General features: G+C 39.7%; 2 protein-coding genes across 6 annotated transcripts; both read right to left on the bottom strand.

Annotated features, from left to right (window-relative positions):
- Nucleotides 1-1209: 1209 nt before the first annotated feature.
- Nucleotides 1210-4970, bottom strand: LOC109239297 (probable WRKY transcription factor 41). 4 transcript variants are annotated; one of them, XM_019405841.1, is made up of 5 exons: nt 4547-4970; nt 3300-3626; nt 2525-2647; nt 1868-2151; nt 1210-1774 (listed from the first exon to the last, which is right to left on the bottom strand). In XM_019405841.1, the coding sequence occupies exons 2-5, from the start codon at nt 3611-3613 to the stop codon at nt 1389-1391; spliced, it is 1107 nt and encodes a 368-aa protein (XP_019261386.1). In that variant the 5' UTR covers nt 3614-3626; nt 4547-4970; the 3' UTR covers nt 1210-1388. The 4 variants fall into 4 exon arrangements, with proteins under 4 accessions (XP_019261386.1, XP_019261384.1, XP_019261387.1 ...); XM_019405839.1 differs by having other exon boundaries at nt 1210-2151; XM_019405842.1 differs by lacking the exon at nt 4547-4970 and having other exon boundaries at nt 1210-2151; nt 3300-3435; nt 3506-3589.
- Nucleotides 4971-5249: 279 nt separating this feature from the next.
- Nucleotides 5250-19367, bottom strand: LOC109239296 (chitinase domain-containing protein 1). 2 transcript variants are annotated; one of them, XM_019405837.1, is made up of 8 exons: nt 18982-19367; nt 18819-18892; nt 17585-17665; nt 17089-17173; nt 16548-16645; nt 15976-16063; nt 10365-10710; nt 5250-5590 (listed from the first exon to the last, which is right to left on the bottom strand). In XM_019405837.1, exons 1-8 carry the CDS (start codon nt 19264-19266, stop codon nt 5337-5339), a joined length of 1311 nt encoding a protein of 436 aa, XP_019261382.1. In that variant the 5' UTR covers nt 19267-19367; the 3' UTR covers nt 5250-5336. The 2 variants fall into 2 exon arrangements, with proteins under 2 accessions (XP_019261382.1, XP_019261383.1); XM_019405838.1 differs by having other exon boundaries at nt 18819-18900; nt 19146-19367.
- Between the last annotated feature and the right edge of the window lie 682 nt (nt 19368-20049).

The raw sequence follows: 20049 nt of genomic DNA, 5'->3' as shown, positions 1-20049 counted from the left end.
AAAAAACTAGTCAAAACAATCCATTATATGCTACTTACAAGCACAGGTAACTTGAGTTGAAAAGAATAAAGTTTTCTACATAAAGGAACAAAGAGGATGCCTAACCTGCATTATGAACTTTGAACTTGTTGATATGAAGGAGAATGGAGTTCTCTTTGTATTTGCAACAAAAAGAAATTGACTATCCGTTGCTTTTGGGAGAAAGTAGCAGACTAGCGGACAAGATAAAGAATTGGGAAAGACCATAAATTAGAACTTCTATCAATAAAAAAGGTCTTGACTTTTAAATTTAATATTTCAATTCCTTTTAAAACTTTTGAGTAATCATAAGCTGACTTTTGAGAATTTGGGTATTATATGAAGGACTTATTTAGTAAATTTTGTTTTAATTTGAAAAAGTATTTACACCTCACTGCAAAAACACGCTTCAAACGCCCGGGTGTACGCCCCGAATTGCTGGGCATACGTCTCTTGAGCACCCCACATCATTGCCTCAGGGCATTTTTGGTGCGCCTTGCCCCAGGGCTCGCCCCGAAAACGCCTTTTAAAACACCGGTCAGGAAGTCAGAATTGGACATGTTTAGTATTCAAAGAGAGTGACCTTTTCTCGATCAAATAACAACAATGGTTTCTTATGTCTAAGAATAGGATAAAAAAGATCCCTTAAATATATTTTTAAGCAGCCATGGTCTTTCAAGTTTGTCAAAAGTAAGATCAAACATTTAACAAAAATCGGTTGTTAGATTTAACAAGAACGGTGATTACAAAAAAGATTTAACATGAAATCACATTTGAAGGTGCAGTTTTTGTAACTTCTGCTTCCAATCAGAGTTTTTTTCTTCAACAGTTTGCTTTACTCATGTGAAGCGTATACTCAAATGAGTAGGACATTATTTCAGTCAAGGGCGAATGTAGCCTTTCGGCTACAGGTTCAACTAAACCCATACCTTTCAATACGGAGTATGAATTTATATGTAAAAGTCTCCTAAAATTTTAATAAATATTAGATTTGAACCCATAATTTTAACAGTACAATTAGTTTGATGCTAAAAATCTTAAAATTGAACCCATTAAATTTAAATTCTGGATCCGCCTCTTATTATTTTCAGTCGTCTTGTTTCCATCGTTTCAGTGTAAACAGGTTGCAGAATAAGCATCATCCCTTTTCAAGATGTGGGAGAAGATGATCTAACATAAATATATAGAGACTAATTGTAAGAGGGGTGTCTTCTTGGACAAACCAAATGTTGCATTGTCTACTCATCAACCGAACCGCATTTTTTAACACAAATACAAGGCTTGAACCAAAGTTGTTGATACTACTGAACTCGTAAATTTGACTGTAGATCCGCCCCTGGCGCATTCTTCATGGGCCTGAAATTCTACGCCTATTTCATGTAACGTTCAGGGAAGTTGAGTCTGGCATTTTTCCCGTAGAATCTATAGGCGGCAGCATCATAAGCCACAGCAGCATCATGAGAATTGTCAAAAGTGCCAAGCCAGACGCGAGCAGCACGATTGGGGTCGCGGATTTCAGCGGACCATTTCCTCCAAGGACGCTGGCGGACACCTCTATAGGCACGCCTAGCATTTTCAGGTGCACTATTGGATAAGGTAGTGAGACTAGTAGTAACATCAAGTGACAAATTGCGGTCTGAAGTTGGTGTGGAGATGAAATCGACACCTTTATAAGTGCAGCTAGCATTTTCAAGTCCATCATTAAGTAAAGCAGTGAGTCTAGTAGTATAATCATCCAATGACAAAGAATTCCAGTCTGGATGGGGTGAAGAAGTTGGTGTAGAAATGAAGTCAGAATTGGTGATGTTGAATAGTGAATTGGAATTGGAGTTTGATGAGAATACAACACCTGTTGAGGAATTGTTGAATGAATTATTTGGTGTTGAAACCATGTCAGCGATATCAGATTCAGATATTTCCCCTCCTCTTCCAACTTCTTCAGATTGTTTTTCTTTTGTTAGCACTGTTAGCACAGGCGCAGGTAATTCTTCATTTTGGTTTTTGCTTTCTTGACCACAACTGTGACTTTCTCCATAAATAACTTCAAAAATTGGCGGCTCTGTGTCACTTCGCTTGACCATCTTAGTAGCAATACATTTAGATAAATGATGACGAGCACATCGATAATATTCTCTGCAATGCCATAGAAAAATAATTGTTAGAAGTTAACCTGGAATTCAATGATCAACATGTGAAATTAACCCGGATAGTGTAGTACCATCCAATCCTTAAGCCAATTCATGTCACAACAAATAAAGTGGAACTTCGTACACATGTGCTTTTGGATTTAACTAAAATCAGCTTTGTATATAGGGTGTCCACTACTAATATATCACTATTTTCTAAAGATATATACATGTATACATGGAATTTTTGCCGAACTTTACAGGTGCCGGTGACCCCTCTCTATATAGCATAGGTCCGCCTCTGTTCGTACATACATGGAGACAGAAATATCCAGATTTTGTTGCTGCTGAGCAAGGAACATAGAGAAACAAATTCTCACCTGGGATATTTTGCTCCCAAAATAGGTTTCTGTCCATACTTTCTCCAACTGTATCCATCTTCAGGTGGAACCTCTGCTCCAGATCGAGCATATACGTACTCTGTCCTTCGCGAGATCATCTTCCTACAATGATAAATTGTCTCACAAAAATAAAAGTTCCTAACAAGAACCTCCATCAAATGAAAGAATACTCCAATTTCATTCATATAAAATGTTTCTTTAAATCATCACTTAACCATATTATATCAAGATTAGCTAGGTACCAAGAGCCTACAGGTGACCGATTCGAGCTGTGGAAGCAGCTACTAATGCTTGCATTAGGATAGGCTGTCTAAATCACACCCTTGGGGAGCGACCCTTCCCCGGACCCTGCGAGAACACGGGATACCTTGTGCACCGGGCTGCCCTTGCTAAACTAGGTACCAAGAGAGACAGATTGTGCAAAGCATTCAATTTACCACTAAGATCTAAAGCAATTCGCTACTCTTCAAATGTTCTAAAGATCTATAAGCTTAAATGTAGCACATATCACTTCCATTTATACTAAATTTTGTACTCCAACCAGTTACAAGTGAGAGGGTGCGGTTGTGGATAGTGAAAAAGTTACTTCACCCTTAAAAGAGAGGTCTTAGTTTAGAGCCCTGGAAATGGAGTTCTCGTTGGAACTCTCCATAGTGGGCTTTCTACAGCACAAATCTGGATTAGTCAGAGAAGTTGGTTCGGATACCAGATGATTAAACTAAGAAGAGGGGAAAAAAGAGAGGGATGAGAATACCTCTTCCTGGAGTTAGAAGGACGATCATAACTCTTTGTGCTACTATCAACCGGAAGATGAGGAGATTCCAGCTTATCAGTTGATGAAGAAGGTGCTGAATTCATAATCTGTTTGCCTTTGCTCATTATTGATAAAGCTGTGCCATTTAAGAGGGACAGTGCTTTATCATAGGAAGAAAGTATTTCCACAGATAAATACTGGCATACCTCCTGTTTCATGGGATCAAATTGCTTTTGCAACTGACACATCAATTCCCTCCCCTTGGTTAGCTCAGTGATTACAACTTCTCTCTCCCAACAATTCTCCTCTCCCATTTTTCCGCAAAATCTGAACGCTAAGCAAAGTCAAGAAGCTGGCTGACTACTCTCGAGTAGAGCGCAAAACCAGATATGATGGTTAAACTTAAACAAGGCTATAAATATAGCCAACAGAAAACTTGCAGATCTGAATATGAATTTGAGCTTGATGAGAAAAAGTAATTTTGCTAGTGAGAATAAAAATGAATGAAAAGGGCATATTCAAAGAAATGGATGGGATGGTATACAAATTAGAGGAAATGAAGTATGAAGACTTGCTTATTAGTCTTCATGCCCTTAACAAAGGTAACTGACAGAGTCAACGCACAATGTATTAGTTGACTATCAAGACATTCTTTTACATGCAAGATAGGAACTCAGTTCTTACATAGTACCTACTACTTCCTTCTTCTTTTTTATTCTTTTTTTTTTCAAAGGGAAAATAGTCAAATTTTCTTGTGCCAACGGTCTACCAAAAACAGTCTTTCTGCCTTATTATCGGTAGGGATAAGGTCTATGTACACACTGCCCTCCCCAGACCCCACTTGTGGGATTTCACAATTTTTTGTTGTTGTTGTTGTTGTATTATATTTATCCTCCATTTAAGATTTCGAATAAATTTGCCTTTAGCCTTTGGATAATATATATCAAACTAATTTCCTTTTCAAATTAAAATTTTTTAACTACTATTACTTCAACATTCATTCAAACTAGTACAAATCAAACTAATGATGTAAAATGAAATAGGAGAAATATTTTATTTCTATTTTTTTTTTCCACTGAATGGGAACTCCATAACTGCCAACTCGAAATTGGAAATGAACCCTGTTTGAGACATTAAATCTGACAAAAAGTTAACTTGACAGAGTTTTACGATTCAAGTATTACAAGAATGATCACCATAAAAATATTTTCCCTATAAAAAATGAAATTATTGAAGCAAAAGACTACCCAAATTTCCAAGAATCTCCAATGCAAAGTGTAGTTCCACAGCAAATGGCACTGGCAACTGCTTCCTGCTGGAGCTTCTTTCTTCTTCAACAGTTTTGCACACTTAAGTGCAAATGTATACAAACCCCCAATGGAAAACCAAAAAGAATTTCTAGTCATGTGACTGACCAGGTAATATCCGCAAATTCCCAGAGCCTATGCCAAGTATAACCATCTTCTTGGCTGTGAAGTATCAATTTTCAATTGTGTAGGGATTATTCAATCGTCTTGTTTCTATCATTTCCGTGTAAACAGCATTCCAGAATAAGCATCATCCCTTTTCAAGATGTGGGAGAACATGATCTACCATAAACATATAGAGACTAATCGGAAGAAAGGGGAGTTTTCTTGACCGATACAAATGTAGCATTATATACTCATCGACCAAACTGGATAACAGAGTGAAACTCATGCAATTGCAGTAGTGAAAAGAGCCACGCACAATAGTGCACGTTTACAAAATTAGACAACACCCGGGATTTCACCAAAGAAAGAAATATTCAATCACCCCTTGCTATTGACAAAAGAGAACAATTTTAAGATCCACACTCTTTAAAAAAAAGGAAGGCGGATCTTATACAAGAAAAGTGCAAGTGGAGTGAAACTGGAAACATAGAGCTGCTATTGATGTTACTAATCTAGATTCAGAAACTAATCCGCAACAGATGCACCAACAAAGTCTCTTTCTACTATTCAATTAAACAAATGGAAATGTAAGACTAGGCAACAATGCCAAGTGAAGATTAAACTACTACATAATATCAAAAAAGTATTCCAGACCTTGACCAATTTCCCAAATTGAAATACCTGCCCCCCATGAAAGAGCTTCCTCAAGCCGCACTGCAAGTGACATGAGCGACGGGTAGAATACAGCATGCTGGACTTGCTGATTGTCAGAATACAAGAAGAAATGCTCAGCACTGTCCTCCTCCCACTGAATTACAGGCTTGTGTTGCTCCAACAAAGAGAGATACTCGTGTGCTATGATAGGCCCCCCACCTAAACCTGTGCACGTGATGATCCTTCGCAAATGATGAACAGATACAAACAACTACAGAATCATTATGCTCTTTAAAGATTATGATTAGTGCCACTTCATGGAAACCCATATAGGATGAAATAATCACCCAATCGTCTGGTTAAATTTTATTATACTAACTCTCTGACTCCCTCTTCAACGGTCACTCACGCCGGTGACCTAGCCAAACGCCGGCGACCATCAGCTCCGGCAGGTAAGTCACTCTGCTTCTCTCTCCTCCCTCTCCCCGCTCTCCCCTCTCTATTGTTCTTCTTCTTTTCTTCTTTTCCTTTCCCTTTCTTTTCTGTTTCTTTCTGCTCGTCACCGGCGAACACCCCAGTGCCGGCGACAACCCTTCTCTCTCTCCTCTCTCTCTCTCTCTCTCTCTCTCTCTCTCTCTCTCTCTCTCTCTCCCTTTTCCCGAAGCCATGTGCGTGTGTGTGTGTGTGTTTGTTTACGGGCGTGTGCAGCAAATCAGGGTCGGGTGACTACGGATTTTCCGGCAGAACTCAATCGCACCAGCGTAAGTATCCAACCAGTAGGGTTCCAGCAATACGACGGGATACGGCCAATACATTCAATTTTCCGGTGTGCCCATTTCTTTCCGGCGACATTCCATCCAGGGGTCCTTTTCTAGCGGCGGCGCCTTACATTTCCGGTTGACGTCAAGGTTATATCTTTCTTGAATTCTTTTCTTTCCTGTCGTATTTGTACCTTTAGTTAGATTATTTGCTCTAGAACTTACTTGCTTTACTGTATTCATATTAGCATCTTTGTGTTCTTTTAATTTTTTATGTTCTTAGTTTGTCTCTGTGTTTTTTCACGGTAGACTAGTTTCTTTCCCTAGTTTACCTTGTTGCGTGTTGTAATGGTACTAGCATAGTATCCCTTGATTTAGAGTGGTTGGGGTGTATTGAGGTCATGTCCTCGGGTGGGTCGAGGGCTGGGGTTAAGGGCGGCAAGGGGGACACTAGGCTGAGAATTGGATATTGGAATATTGGGACATTGACGGGGAAGTCTATAGAACTAGGGAAGATTCTCCAGAAGAGGAAGATCAACAGAGTGTGTGTCCAGGAAACTAGATGGGTGGGTACTAATGCGCGGGATATCAACGGTATAAACTGTGGTATTCGGGACGTTCTAGGGGCAAAAACGGGGTTGAAATTTTAGTAGATAGAGATCTTAGGGAGCTGGTGGTAGATGTTAAAAGGGTGAACGATAGGTTGATGGTTATTAAATTAGTGGTTGGTGGGCTTACTTTAAGCATGATTAGCGCATACCCACCGCAAGCAGGCTTGGACGAGGAGGTCAAAAGGCATTTCTGGGAGGATTTGGATGAGGTGGTGCGCGGTATTCCGCACACCGAGAAGCTTTTCATAGGAGGTGATTTTAATGGCCATATTGGAAGACGGCTGGGGTATAACGATGTGCACAGCGGGTTCGGTTTTGGAGTTAGGAACGAGGGTGGTGCTTCTCTGCTGGATTTTGCTAAAGCTTTTGATCTAGTGGTAGTTAACTCGTGTTTTCGGAAGGAGGACCACTGGGTCACGTTCCGGAGTATGGTGGTCAAGATCCAGATTAATTATCTTCTCTGCGGGAAGAGGAATAGAGGTCTATGCACGGATTGCAAGGTTTTACCGAGTGAGCGGCTTTCGACACAACATACGCTCTTGGTAATGGACTTGGAGATTAAGAAAGTGAGGAAGAAGAGAGCAGTGAATGGTCAACCCAAGATCTAGTGGGGAGCCTTGACTAAGGACAAAGCTCAAGAGTTGGGGAGAAGTTGTTGACTATGGGGGCCTGGAGGAGTAGTGGAGATGCGAGTAGTATGTAGACCATGACAGTGGGCTATATTAGGAAGCTGCTAGGGAGGTGCTAGGGGTCATGAAGGGTCACTCTAGAGGTCACAAAGGGGGGAGAAGTCCAAAGAAAAGTGGAAGCCAAGAAAGCGGCGTTTATGAAGCTAACGGAGAGCGCCGACGAGGAGGAGAAGAGGACGAACATGGAGCAATAAGAAAGCAAAGAAAGAGGCGAAGTTAGCGGTCACGGTAGCTAAAGTTGTAGCCTTTGAGCACTTGTATGAGGAACTTGGGGGCAGAGGCGGTGACAAGAAATTGTTCAGGTTAGCCAAGGCGAGGGAGAAGAAGGCTCAAGACCTGAACCAAGTGAGGTGCAGTGTTGGTGGAAAAGGCGTGTATTAGGTGCAAGTGGCAGGCATACTTCCATAGACTCCTGAACGAAGATGGGGACGGGAGCATTATGAGGAACTTGGGGGCAGAAGCGGTGACAAGAAATTGTTCAGGTTAGCCAAGGCGAGGGAGAAGAAGGCTCAAGACCTGAACCAAGTGAGGTGCAGTGTTGGTGGAAAAGGCGTGTATTAGGCGCAGGTGGCAGACATACTTCCATAGACTCCTAAACGAAGATGGGGACGGGAGCATTGTGCTCAGGGAGTTGGAGAACTCAGAAAGCGAGCGAGATTTCAGGTTTTGTAAGCGTATTAAGATTGGGAAGCCGAGGAGCCTATGCGGAAGATGAGTAAGGGTAGGGCGACCAAACCAGACGAAATTCCAGTGGAATTTTCGAAGGACGCAAGCCGGGCAGGCTTGGAGTGGCTTACTGGATTGTTTAATGTCATTTTTAGGACGAAGCGGATGCCAGAAGAATAGAGGTGGAGTGGGATGGTCCTATTGTACAAGAACAAGGGTGATGTCCAGAATTGCACCAACTATGGGGGTATCAAGCTGCTGAGTCACACCATGAAAATTTGGGAGAGGGTAGTGGAGAGGAGGGTGAGAAGGAGTGTGTCTATTTCGGAGAATCGGTTCGGATTCAGAAGCCATCTATCTTGTGAGGAGGTTGATAAAGCAATATAGGGAGAGGAAGAAGCACTTATATATGGTATTCATTGACTTAGAAAAAGCCTACAACAAAGTCCCTAAGGAGGTTCTATGGAGATGTTTGTAGGTTAGCAGCATTCCGGTAGCGTTCATTAGGGTGATTAAGGACATGTACGATGGAGCTAAGACTCGGTTGAGGACTGTGGGAGGGGATTCGGATTATTTTCCAGTGGTGATGGGATTGCATCAGGGATCAGCTCTTAGCCCATTTTAATTTGCCCTAGCGATGGATGTGCTGACGCGTAACATCCAAGGAGAAGCGTCATGGTGTATGTTATTTACAGATGATATACTGCTTATTGACGAGATGCGCGGTAGGGTTAATGCTAAACTGGAGGCGTGACGACAGACCTGGAGTCTAAAGGTTTCAAGTTGAGTAAGACAAAAACAGAATACTTGGAGTGTACGTTCAGTGTTGGGACGCATGAAGCAGAAGTGGACGTGAAGCTTGATACCCAAGTCATCCCTAAAAGAGATAGTTTCAAATATCTTGGGTCTATTATACAGAGTAACGGGGAGATTGACGAGGATGTAACACACCGTATAGGAGCAGGGTGGTTGAAATGGAGGCTTGCTTCTGATGTTTTGTGTGACAAGAATGTGCCACCTAGACTTACAAGGCAAATTCTACAAAGCAGTAGTTAGACCGGCCATGTTGTATGGAGCCGAGTGTTGGCCAGTCAAGAAATCTCATGTCCGGAAGATGAAAGTAGCAGAAATAAGGATGTTGTGATGGATGTGTGGGCATACCAGAAAAGATAAGATTAGGAATGAATATATTAGGGACAAAGTGGGTGTGGCTCTTGTGGAAGAGAAGTTAAGGGAATCGAGGCTGAGATGGTTTGGTCATGTGAAGAGGAGAGACGCTGATGCCCCGGTTAGGAGGTGCAAGAGGTTTCCCGTGGCGAGACAGAGGAGGGGTAGAGGGAGGCCTAAGAAGAACTGGGGTGAGGTAATTAGGCAGGACATGGCTCTGCTCTAGCTTACCGAGGACATGACCCTCGATAGAAAGGTGTGGAGGTCGAAAATTAGGATGGTGGGTTGATAAACAGTCTAGAGTTTTGCCTTGTCTTACCAGTAGTAGTAGCACTAATCGGGTACCTTCTTATTCCTAGTCCCTTGTTTCTATACGGTATGTGGCACTATTCTTGCAGTTTCATATCCCTGAATTTCTGTCATCATACTGTCTTATTACATTGTTGTTGCAATTGTTTCTCTATTGCTCCATTTTTTACGTTCTTGAGCCGAGGGTCTTTCGAAACTGCCTCTCTACCTTCATAGGTAGAGATAAGGTCTGCGTACACACTACACTCCCCATACCCCACTTGTGGGATTCCACCGGGTTGTTGTTGTTGTTGTTGTTAATCACTAATACTTGAATCGACTTTAAAGAGTGTTTCATTGCACTTGAATCATTAAAATTTATCCTTAAATATTCTGCTGATGTTACTCTCATAGGTCAAGATAACTTGAAACTACATCCTTGCATTCACCCATAGCTAACTGAATATTTTAGTTGCATTTCCTTCCAGCAAAATATATATCCCATGATTTCAACGGAGATGAGTGATCAACTGAATCATTTAAAATAAAATTTAGCAGTCCTTTGCATGACATGAATATTAACTTGGTCGCTACATCTATGATTTCAGAACGTTCCTATGATCTTCGTCAAAACTTTACAGATTAGGGAAAGATAGAATTCCATTTAGCTATTTGTTGGTAAGTTTCAGTAAACCTTGCACTTCTAGCATTTTCTATAAGGCAATCCTAGATATCATTAGAGGTTCTTTTTCTTCTTTTTCCTTGGGGGGGAGGGGGTATTGTTGCTACATATAACACAGCAAGATAAATATATACATACCTTTTGACAGGACAAAATCATTGCCATAGAAGTTGATCCCGACAAATATCTTTTCAGCTAATCCCCTACCTTTTGCACCAGCAAGAAGATGCAAGGTCGATCGTATCCACTTCAGAGGTGCATTGGGACCTGGATTATAAGGACTTGAATAGTCATACGTCATAAGAGAGAAACCATCTACAGCATCACTCAGGACTTGTAAATCTTCTGGTCCAAAATCATGCTCCTGCAGCTTATCTGTACGTGGTGGACCTATCACATACACTAACTGTAGATTTGTCTTGCCATTCCTTTCTAAGTGCACAGAATGCATAGCTTCTCCGAGTTGCTTTATAAATAGTAATGCCTACACTTGCAACCCATCAAAGAAGTTTAAAAAAACCATCAGCAATCTTGTAAACTCCTTTCTCTAAAAATCTTGTGAACTACTCCATATAGCAAAATTACACTCACCCATGCAGAGTTCCTTAAGTTAAAAAAAAAGAGAAATTATAAACTAAGAAGGTTCAAATCATCTTACCAAAAGGTCAAAAATGCAGATTTAAATGTCAAACTCCCCTGATTCTCTAAAATCTTTTAACATACTTTTCTGCATCCATACTGTAAATTGACTTATACGAACAAAGGAAACAACAACTAACACTCTTGGTTTAGTGAGGAAAATAATTTGTGCCTTTAGAACCTCAATTTCATTGTAGCTGTGTTTTACATCCAATCTTACCGTCACAGTGCATGTAGCCGAACATTCCCGCCTACATCTTAGGCACAGTCACCAAACAGAAACAGCAACCCGGGGCTTTAGACTTAAATGTTTTTCATCATTTTTATTATTTCTTTACATAGAGAACTTAAATGTTCTTCCAGAAGGATTCACCACATTCTCACAAGCCAATTAGTCAAAATAAAATGGATAAATGACTACAATTGACTTATTAAATAATTTTTACTTTTATTTTTGGGTGAAGCTGACTATTGTATAATTGACAGCCAGAAGATAAAAAGTTATTGATAATAAAAGTAAAAATTTTATGACATAAAAAAGTTAGGAGACCATTAATTGTTTACAAGACTCGTTATACACCAAAAGTAAGGTGGGCTCAGATAATGCCAATTCGGACCTCCTCGATGAATGATCGTTTCAAGGACTGATTAGAACGGCATTGTTCAAAGGGGCAATGCTCCTTGGCATATATTTGTAATCAGCATACCCACATAGCCATTTAACGAAACCAAAAGAAGAAAGAAATGGCTAACTATACCTATTTGAAGCAATATCAGTGGGCAACTTGAACCATTGTTGAGCTTAGATTTGCAAAGGAACTGATGGGCAGATATGTTTATTTGTAAGCGAGTGCTACTTAAATAATATAATAGTAATTATAGGGTCTGTTATATCTCCACAAAAAAAATTGATGAAGTAAGGGAATTTCATTAAATGGCATCAAGAAGATGCATAGCAAAAAATATATCTCCACAATTTTAGGGCTTTTGACATTTATTTCCTAATAATTAAAGGCCTTTGGCACTTAAATGACAATTAGAAGGGGTTGCGTAGATTGAAAGAGTTGGGAAATGATGTTCCACCTTGTATTTATTAGTAGAGTGAATAGAAATTTCTACATAGGTAATAAACTACTCATTTTACCGGAAAATTACTATCAAGGTAGTGGTCTAACCTTAAATACTATGACACATAATGTTTGGCATTTACCTCAGTTGGGAAGGAAAAAATGATTCTCCCCAACCAAAAACTGAATGAAAATGCGAAGTCTTATACTGTTACATATGCACTGTTTAGTGTGACATTCTCAATTCACTGATGAAACCATTTTGCAATTAATGGGAAAAACATATGCTTTCTTTAAGAGCACAACTCAGTCATATCCTTACAACTTTCTAGTAAATAATATTTTTCACTTTCGCAATCAACCAATGCCTCAATACCAAATAAGTTGGGATCGGCAAGAGATACAACAAAGAAGACTTCCCAAGGATGTCACATCATAGTACTCTTGCACAAACATGTATAATTCTGGATGCAATCAAAAAAAGAAAATTGAAAAGTACAAGATAGGATCTTATAAAACTTAGGGGTCAATTGTTTTGCAGAAGTTAGAACCACACACCATCTTATAAGAACAACAAAGCGTGTTATAGTTCAGGCTCTACACAAATGGTCATCATTCCTAAGTGTGACGACCCAAAGGGGTCATCACCTGTTTCCTCATTTATTCCGTGCTTCCAAGGCCTTGAAAACCTCTTTTTTTTTACTTGCCTCGATTTGCGTGCGCAGTCCGGGCGCGTAGCCGGAAAAGCTTAAATATGCATCTTCTGTGTGAAAAATGATGAATTTTGATATTAATATGATTAAAGTTGACTTTGGTCAACATTTTTGGTAAACGGACCCGGACCCGTGATTGGATGGTCCCGGAGGGTCCGTAAAAAAATATGGGACTCGGGCATATGCCCGGAATCGAATTCCGAGGTCCAGAGCCCGAGAAATGAATTTTTCTGTGAAATTATTTTTCTGAAATTTATATGAAAATTTGAAATAAAAATTTATTAAAAGACTGTGGTATCGGGCTCGTATTTTGGTTCCGACGCCCGGTACAAGTCTTATATATGGTTTAAGCGCTTTCTGTGAAATTTGGTTGAAATCGGACATCATTTGACGTGTCTCGGACCCAAATATCTCAAATTTGAAGTTTATGAAGTTTGATGAAAAAGTGATGATTTTGAGGTTTGATTCCTCGTTTTTGATGTTATTTTGGCGATTTAATCGCATGGTTAAGTCCGTAAGATGTTGTCGAGTTAGTGAGTGTGATTGGTTAGGAGCCCCGAGGGCTCGGGAGTGTTTTCGGAGGTTTTCGGGGTTGTTTTGGACTTAGGGAGTTAGCAGATTTTCTGCAATTTTTACACAGGGATTTTCTTCATCGTGTTCGCACTAGCCCTCCCGCGTTCGCATAGCCTTGCTCCCTTTTCTCCTTCACGCTCGCGTTCTGGCCATCGCGATCGCGAAGCTTTTCTGCTTCCTTCAACGCGTTCGCGTGTCTCCTCACGCGTTCGTGTAGGCCCAGATCCCAGACCCCAGCCATTTACTCTACACGTCCGCACTCCCCCTGTCGCGAACGCGGTGCTTCCCAGCCCCCCTTCTTCGCGAACGCGACCCCCATATCGCGAACGCGAAAGGCAAATTTGTCCAGCGATTTTAAATACCCAAAACAGAACCCATTTCGGGAATTTTACCCATTTCACGAAAACCATTCTTCTCCACAGCCTTGTAACGATCCTTGGAGCATTTCTTCACCAAATATTCTTGGGTAAGTATTACCTAACTCATTTTCTTCATTTTCTATCATCATCCAATGAAATCCTAGGCCTAGAACATGTAATCTAGGGTTGAAATTGGGGGAAATGGGTAGTGTTAGGGCTTTTCGATTTTCTTGAATTTAGACCTCGTTTTGGGGTCGAATTTGAAAACAAATTGTATATTCGGGCTCGTGGGAATAGGAACATGAATTGGTTCGAACCTGATTGTTTGACAAGCGGGCCCGGCGAGCGATTTTGTTGGATTTTTAGAAGAGAGCTTGGAAAATTCATATTTAAGTATTGCGGTTTAGTTTGTTAGCTATTATTAATATTGTAAAGTCATTTTCATAATTTGACTGAGTTCGGGCGAATTCGAGGAAAGCTATACTAGAGGCTTGATGTGAGATTTGGGATCGAGGTAATGTTCGATCTAACTTGGCTGAGGAATAGGATAAGTATTATTTGCTAATTGTAAATGTGAGTAACGGTGTATTAGCAGTGACGAGTATCTATACACCGGTGTCTAACACATGACCGTGAGAGTCCTGTATTGTTGCTTATTTGGGCATTCGGTATGACTCTTCCTTGTTAAGTTGGTGGTTTTTATATGCTATGGAAGGAAGAGAAGAAATAATGATTTGTAAACTCCTTGGAGCGTTGCTCGATTTTTGACTATTATAAGTAAGGAATGGAACGTAGTAAAAAGGAATGTATTTATCTCCCCGCCCCGGATGTTTTGAACATATTGTTGTTGCTCCCTTGCCGAGATTTAGTTGTTTGGCTTGTTCTCCCTTGCCGGATATTTTAATTGTTTGTCTATCCCCTCGCCGTTGTTTGATATGTTGTTTGGGTAGGAAGAGTGATATTGCACGAAGGGTCATTCCGGCCATGTTTTGATTTATTTATGCAACGAAGGAGACCATTCCGTGCCATGTTTGATTATATTTGCACGAAGGGTCATTCCGTGCCATGTTTTTGATTATCTTATGCACGAAGAACATCCGCTGCTGTGATTGATTACAATGTGCACGAGGATCATTTTGTGCCATGATATGAGAGTTATGTGAGGGAAAGCACGAAGGTTGATGCCGTGCACTTTATTTGATTGTTTTGGTGAGTACGAGAGTAAAAGCACGAAGGGTGATACCGTGCACTTGTCTTTGATTTTCCTGATGTTTTTGCTGATAATTGAGTTACGTTGTCCTCTACTTCTATTTATTGATTTTCTTGTTGTTATCGGTTCAAGTGCATTAGTTGTCTTATTCCGTTATTACTGAGTTTCTTTATGTTGGCATTTTTCTTTATTGTGTTACTTGTCATTACTTGTTTTCTTCGGTGAGTCATAATTATTGTGTACTTGTTGTCTTATGAATTCGTATAAATTGTTGCGTTGTATGGAGTAAATTTCATTGGAAGAACTGTTGATATTATAAAATGGGCTCGTGTGGCACGCCGACCACTTATATATTATAAAATGGGATCGTGTGGCACGCCGACCACTTATATATTGTAAGATGGGATCGTGTGGCACGCCGTCCACGTAATCTGTGTTGGAAGGAACCAGTTGTGATTTTTCCTTATGTACTCCTATGTTCTATTTTTATCCGTTATCCCCAAAAGCATGTTTTTTTTTCCCCTCCCAGTCTTGATTATTATTTTCCGCTGTTATTTTTGTAGTACTTGTACACATATATCTGCACAGGTTGATTGGTGGTCCTGTCTAGCCTCGTCACTACTTCGCCGGGGTTAGGCCAGGCACTTACCAGCACATGGGGTCGGTTGTGCTGATGCTACACTTCTGTGCTCTTTTGCACATATCACGGTACCGGAGCAGCTTTTGGACCACAGCAGTAGTTGATTGGGAGCTGGCATCAGTCCAGGGACTTTCGAGGTAGCCTAGCTAGCGTTCGCAGGCCGGGGTACCTTTCCATATTTTTAGTTTGTTTTCCTTGTACCGAGACAAATATTGGTGTATTTCTATTCTGACTTGTTTTTTAGCACTCTTTAGTAGTTCGTGAGTTAGCGACACCAGTCTTGGGTAGAGAAATGTTAACTTCCGCAAATTTTTGGGTTTTCAGTTATTTAAGTTCTAAAGACTTCCGCTTTTATATTAACTGTCTTGTTGATCTTTATATTTGTTGATGATGTTAAGAGTAATATTAAATCAATTGGCTTGCCTAGCTCCTATTAGTAGGCGCCATCACGACTCCCGATGGTGGGAAATCCGGGTCGTGACACTAAGTGTATTACTAAAGGAAAAAGCAAAGAACAAGAATAAGAAGAAAGAAGGTAAGCACTTAACCATATTTCTCTTATCTGAATCATGCAAGATGCCATAAGCTACCCATCTTGACCAGGATTCAAGCACAATACCATCATACTCCAAATCCCTACATAAGATAAAAGGATTCCTAAGTATGTGGATGAAGAAAATGTATAGACAGAAAAGATATACTAATTGCATTTCCAACCACTGAATGAAGGTTACTATTTGTAACAGTATAGGAAGTCAGCAATCATTATTGGTAGGATAAAGATATCAAATCAGTTACAATATCTCTAAGCAAATTTAACCAAAATAAGTAGGTAATAGAATGAAAATCGCTAGCAAACACTCACCAGATACACATTTGGCAAAACTTATCTCTATAGTCCAAGCCGGAGAACAAAACTATCTGATAGAGCATACACTTTCTACTTCATAATACTATGCATAAATTATTCATTCACTATCTTTGTACACAGCACAGGTGGCAGCAAATAGCACCAATTTAGCTTATAGTTGAGTACCCACACCATCCCCTTCCCCCCACCTTCATGGAAAAGTCAATAAAGATAAGAAAATTCAAGCAGACAGCTAAAACAGAGACTCACTTGCACTCCGTTATGATAAGGTTGATTGCTTTCTCCCTAAGCCTCTTCTTCTTAAGCAGGTCCACTGGAATTGCCTCCAGGACAACTCTAGGTAAAATCTATACATAGAGAACAAGAAGAAGACCATTAGACAAGTTGGTGACCCAACTTAAGGTAAAGATTAGACTATTAGTTAATTCTCAGCTGTTAGCAATTAGCATCATCTCTATAGGCTTCTCTATTCAGGGGACCTGTTAGGCAACGGCAAGCAGTTCCGAGAAAAAAACTTTCTTGGGAGCAAGTGGTCGAACAAGTATTAGACAAACAGAATTCCAGATGCCTTCGACCCCCGAGCCAAACCCAACCTCCCTCGGCTTATCAGAAATAAAATACAGTGGTAAAGGAACCAATTCTAAGCAGTAACCCAACACTTCACCCTAGACTCCTGATGAAATCATGTTCCCCCCTTTTGTTCACTTCACGGTGTTCCGGCTGTATGAGTGCCACAAATTACATAATATATTTGCAATAATATACATTTCAATGTGGTCGGTTACCATACCAGAGAATTTCCTTTCATTCGAATGTCTGAAATCCATCCTCTATCAGCATTATGTCTTCCATTCAGAACTAATTTACTTCCTTCACTGGCATCATAAAGTACAAGAAGTAATGATATTAAAACGTGGAAATGCTTATAATACAAACAGTTCTCTTATAGTCGTAATATATTGAAGAGTATTCCTGATATTGCAGCCCCTCTAAATCAGTACCCATTCCTATACTTGATTAAATTTTGATTCATTACTTTCATTTATTTGATAGTAGCAAGGACCTGGTGGTTATAGAGAAAACAACAAAATAAAACTATATCTAACAGCTTAGTCGTTGTTCTCAAGAGAAGGATCAGGCTTCAAAATTAATCATCTCATGTACAACGTCACAGAGCCAATTGAATAGCATGAAAACACATAGTTTACGATAACTGCATTATGCTTCAATGTATCCCCAAGGTACTTTCACTATTCAACAGTTAAGCTAATCATGAGTTCACTTACTTCTTCAGTTCATACCAAACAGGTGACAGATGTGTAATTTTAGAACTGAACTTCTTCGCCAGGTCATAGCCTTTTGAATTCCTGCACCATTGGTCATACCGTCATGAACTGTAGAATCCAAAGCTACATCTATCACTGTCAAAACAATTTCTTTTAGTAGGTAGTTCCACATTGGCACATCTAAGAAATTTCTATCAGCATTCTTTCATGCCAAAATGAACAGAAACAAGCTAGTAAAAGGTTCCCCCTTCTCAAAGTTTTAATTTTTCCACATTTATCCATCACTTGAATCCTCACTGATTGTAGAATTTTCCTGTCACGAAATAACCCCTTTGCTTAAAACAAAGAACAAACTACTAATATAACTCCTCCTCAATCCCAAAGTAGTTGGTTCGACTATAAGAGTCCTCTATATCCATTCCACCTATGAAGACTCATCATAATTTAACTATTTTTAGAATAGTCATCAACCTACCGCAACCATCTTCCGGCTCTACAAACCTCAATAGCCACATAATTGGAGTTCTACACTAAAAGAAGTTTCCTATTTAAGTACATGACATTATGGACATTACCCAGAGCAGGTATTATAATCTAGTACTCCCTCCGTTCCAAAAAGGATGGAACTATTTCCTTACTAGTCTATTCCAAAAAAATAAAAAAGATGGCCCTTTTCTGAATTTGAAAATAGTTCAACTTGAACTTCCCGATTTACTCTTAATGACAAAGCTTTTATAGACACACAAATTTTATGGCAAGTTTACGACCACAAATTGCAAAAGTTTCCTTTCTTTCTTAAATTTTGTGTCAAGTCAAATAAGTTCACACAAATTGAAACGGATGGAGTAGGGTTTAGCGTCTAAATCAGTTTATATTCTCTTGTCCTTTCCAACCACCAACCACTCACTAAGATTAACAAAAAGGTGGATTTCGACGTATACAACTTCATACTTCCTCTGTTCCAATTTATGTGACACTATTTCCTTATTAGTCCATTTAAAAAAGAATGACATATTTCTATATTTAGAAACATCTAACTATAAACTTCCCGATTTATTCTTAATGAGAGCAGCTTTGATAGAACACAAATATTATGGCATGTTTTAACATCACAAGTTTCAAAAGTCTCCTTTTTTTTCTACTTACAACTCTAAGCCGAGTAAAACTATGTCATATAAACTGAAGCAGTAACAATTAAACATTATTCAACATAGAGTTAAACAAATGCAAATACCATGGAGTAATATAGGCCAGGACAGGATTCCTAAAATGCCGCTGACTTATATTTTCTGAGACTTTGGAATTCTCCTGCAATTCTTAAAAATTCCCCAAATAAATCAAAAAAAAAGATGTATTTTTTACAAAAGAAATAGAAATTGGCGGAGTATAAAATGTACAGTGAGAATTTCACGGTAGGTCAAATCGGTTTTAACGAGGCCACGCTGGTAAACATACGGTCTGTTACTATCAGCATCACGAACAGTAGTAGAGAAATAGTAATTTTGACGGTAAATAAGTAAACAAAATGCAAAGAACAGAATGCAGAAGGTGGTGAGCCAACGATGTCGATTTGTGTGAGATTTTACTGAGCCGTGGGTCTGGTGGTTCTGGGATGAGGACTCGACTCCTTCGGACCGGTGGCTCGAGCTCTGACCTACTCGTCTAGTTCGCTTCTGAGCCATTTGTGATCACACTGAATAGAACTCGAACAGTCCCGAGCTGAAGGAGAGAGTTGAGTAATAGAGTGGAAGTTAACAATTGCACTTGAGTTTCTATTCTTACATTTTGGTCTAGTTACTTTTTACAAATAAGTTATACTGCCACTGTCCCAATTTATATGACATAAGATTTGGAGAGTTAAAAGTAGTTGTTTCTTGACCATATGTTTACCGTGAAAATGATAATAACAATTAAATTTGATTTAGTGAGGTTCTAAAAATATGTGATCTACTTTTGTGCTAGTTGTTAAGCAGTTAATGCTATGTGGAAGACTTAGAAGCGAGATAAGAGCTTAAAAACGAGATATTAACCAAACCGAATCACTATCAATCGGGGCCTCGAGATTATTTATTCGGGGCCTCGAGGTCGAGTCGGATGCTCGGCTGGGAGCTATCGAGGGTAGTCAATGGGCGACTAACGGTTGTAATAAGATCAATGACGGCTCTTTATAGCCAATAACAAGCAATAAATGAAGAACAATAAAAAGAACACAATGAATGTAAGCAATAAACGAAGCAATGAACTCAAGAGAATATGTTAGAGAGCAAAGAGAATGTTCTTGTGTATTTAGTATGAAGCAACCGCCTTTTCAAAGTAGCAAGGACCCCCTCCTTATATGAGGGGAAACCCTCAACATAGTACAAATACTTTATTACAAAGATATGGAGATGGAACAGCTAGATGACGCTATGATTCAGGTTTGAACTTAGCCCACCAGACTTTGTCAGCTCTGGTTATGTGCCTTG

This window comes from Nicotiana attenuata, unplaced genomic scaffold (genome assembly GCF_001879085.1).
Source record: "Nicotiana attenuata strain UT unplaced genomic scaffold, NIATTr2, whole genome shotgun sequence".
Taxonomy (NCBI): Eukaryota; Viridiplantae; Streptophyta; class Magnoliopsida; order Solanales; family Solanaceae; genus Nicotiana; species Nicotiana attenuata.
This window is presented reverse-complemented; position numbering and strand designations above follow the sequence as displayed.

Coding starts and splice junctions, on each gene's coding strand:
- LOC109239296 (XM_019405837.1), bottom strand. CDS start 19,266: ATGGCTCAGAAGCGAACTAGACGAGTAGGTCAGAGCTCGAGCCACCGG. Junction 16,064..16,547: donor CTTATCATAACGGAGTGCAA/GTGAGTCTCTGT, acceptor TATCTTATGTAG/GGATTTGGAGTATGATGGTA. Junction 10,711..15,975: donor ATTCAGATAAGAGAAATATG/GTTAAGTGCTTA, acceptor TTGCAAGTGTAG/GCATTACTATTTATAAAGCA.
- LOC109239297 (XM_019405839.1), bottom strand. CDS start 3,613: ATGGGAGAGGAGAATTGTTGGGAGAGAGAAGTTGTAATCACTGAGCTA. Junction 2,648..3,299: donor CCTTCTAACTCCAGGAAGAG/GTATTCTCATCC, acceptor TTATCATTGTAG/GAAGATGATCTCGCGAAGGA. Junction 2,152..2,524: donor TTGGGAGCAAAATATCCCAG/GTGAGAATTTGT, acceptor ATGGCATTGCAG/AGAATATTATCGATGTGCTC.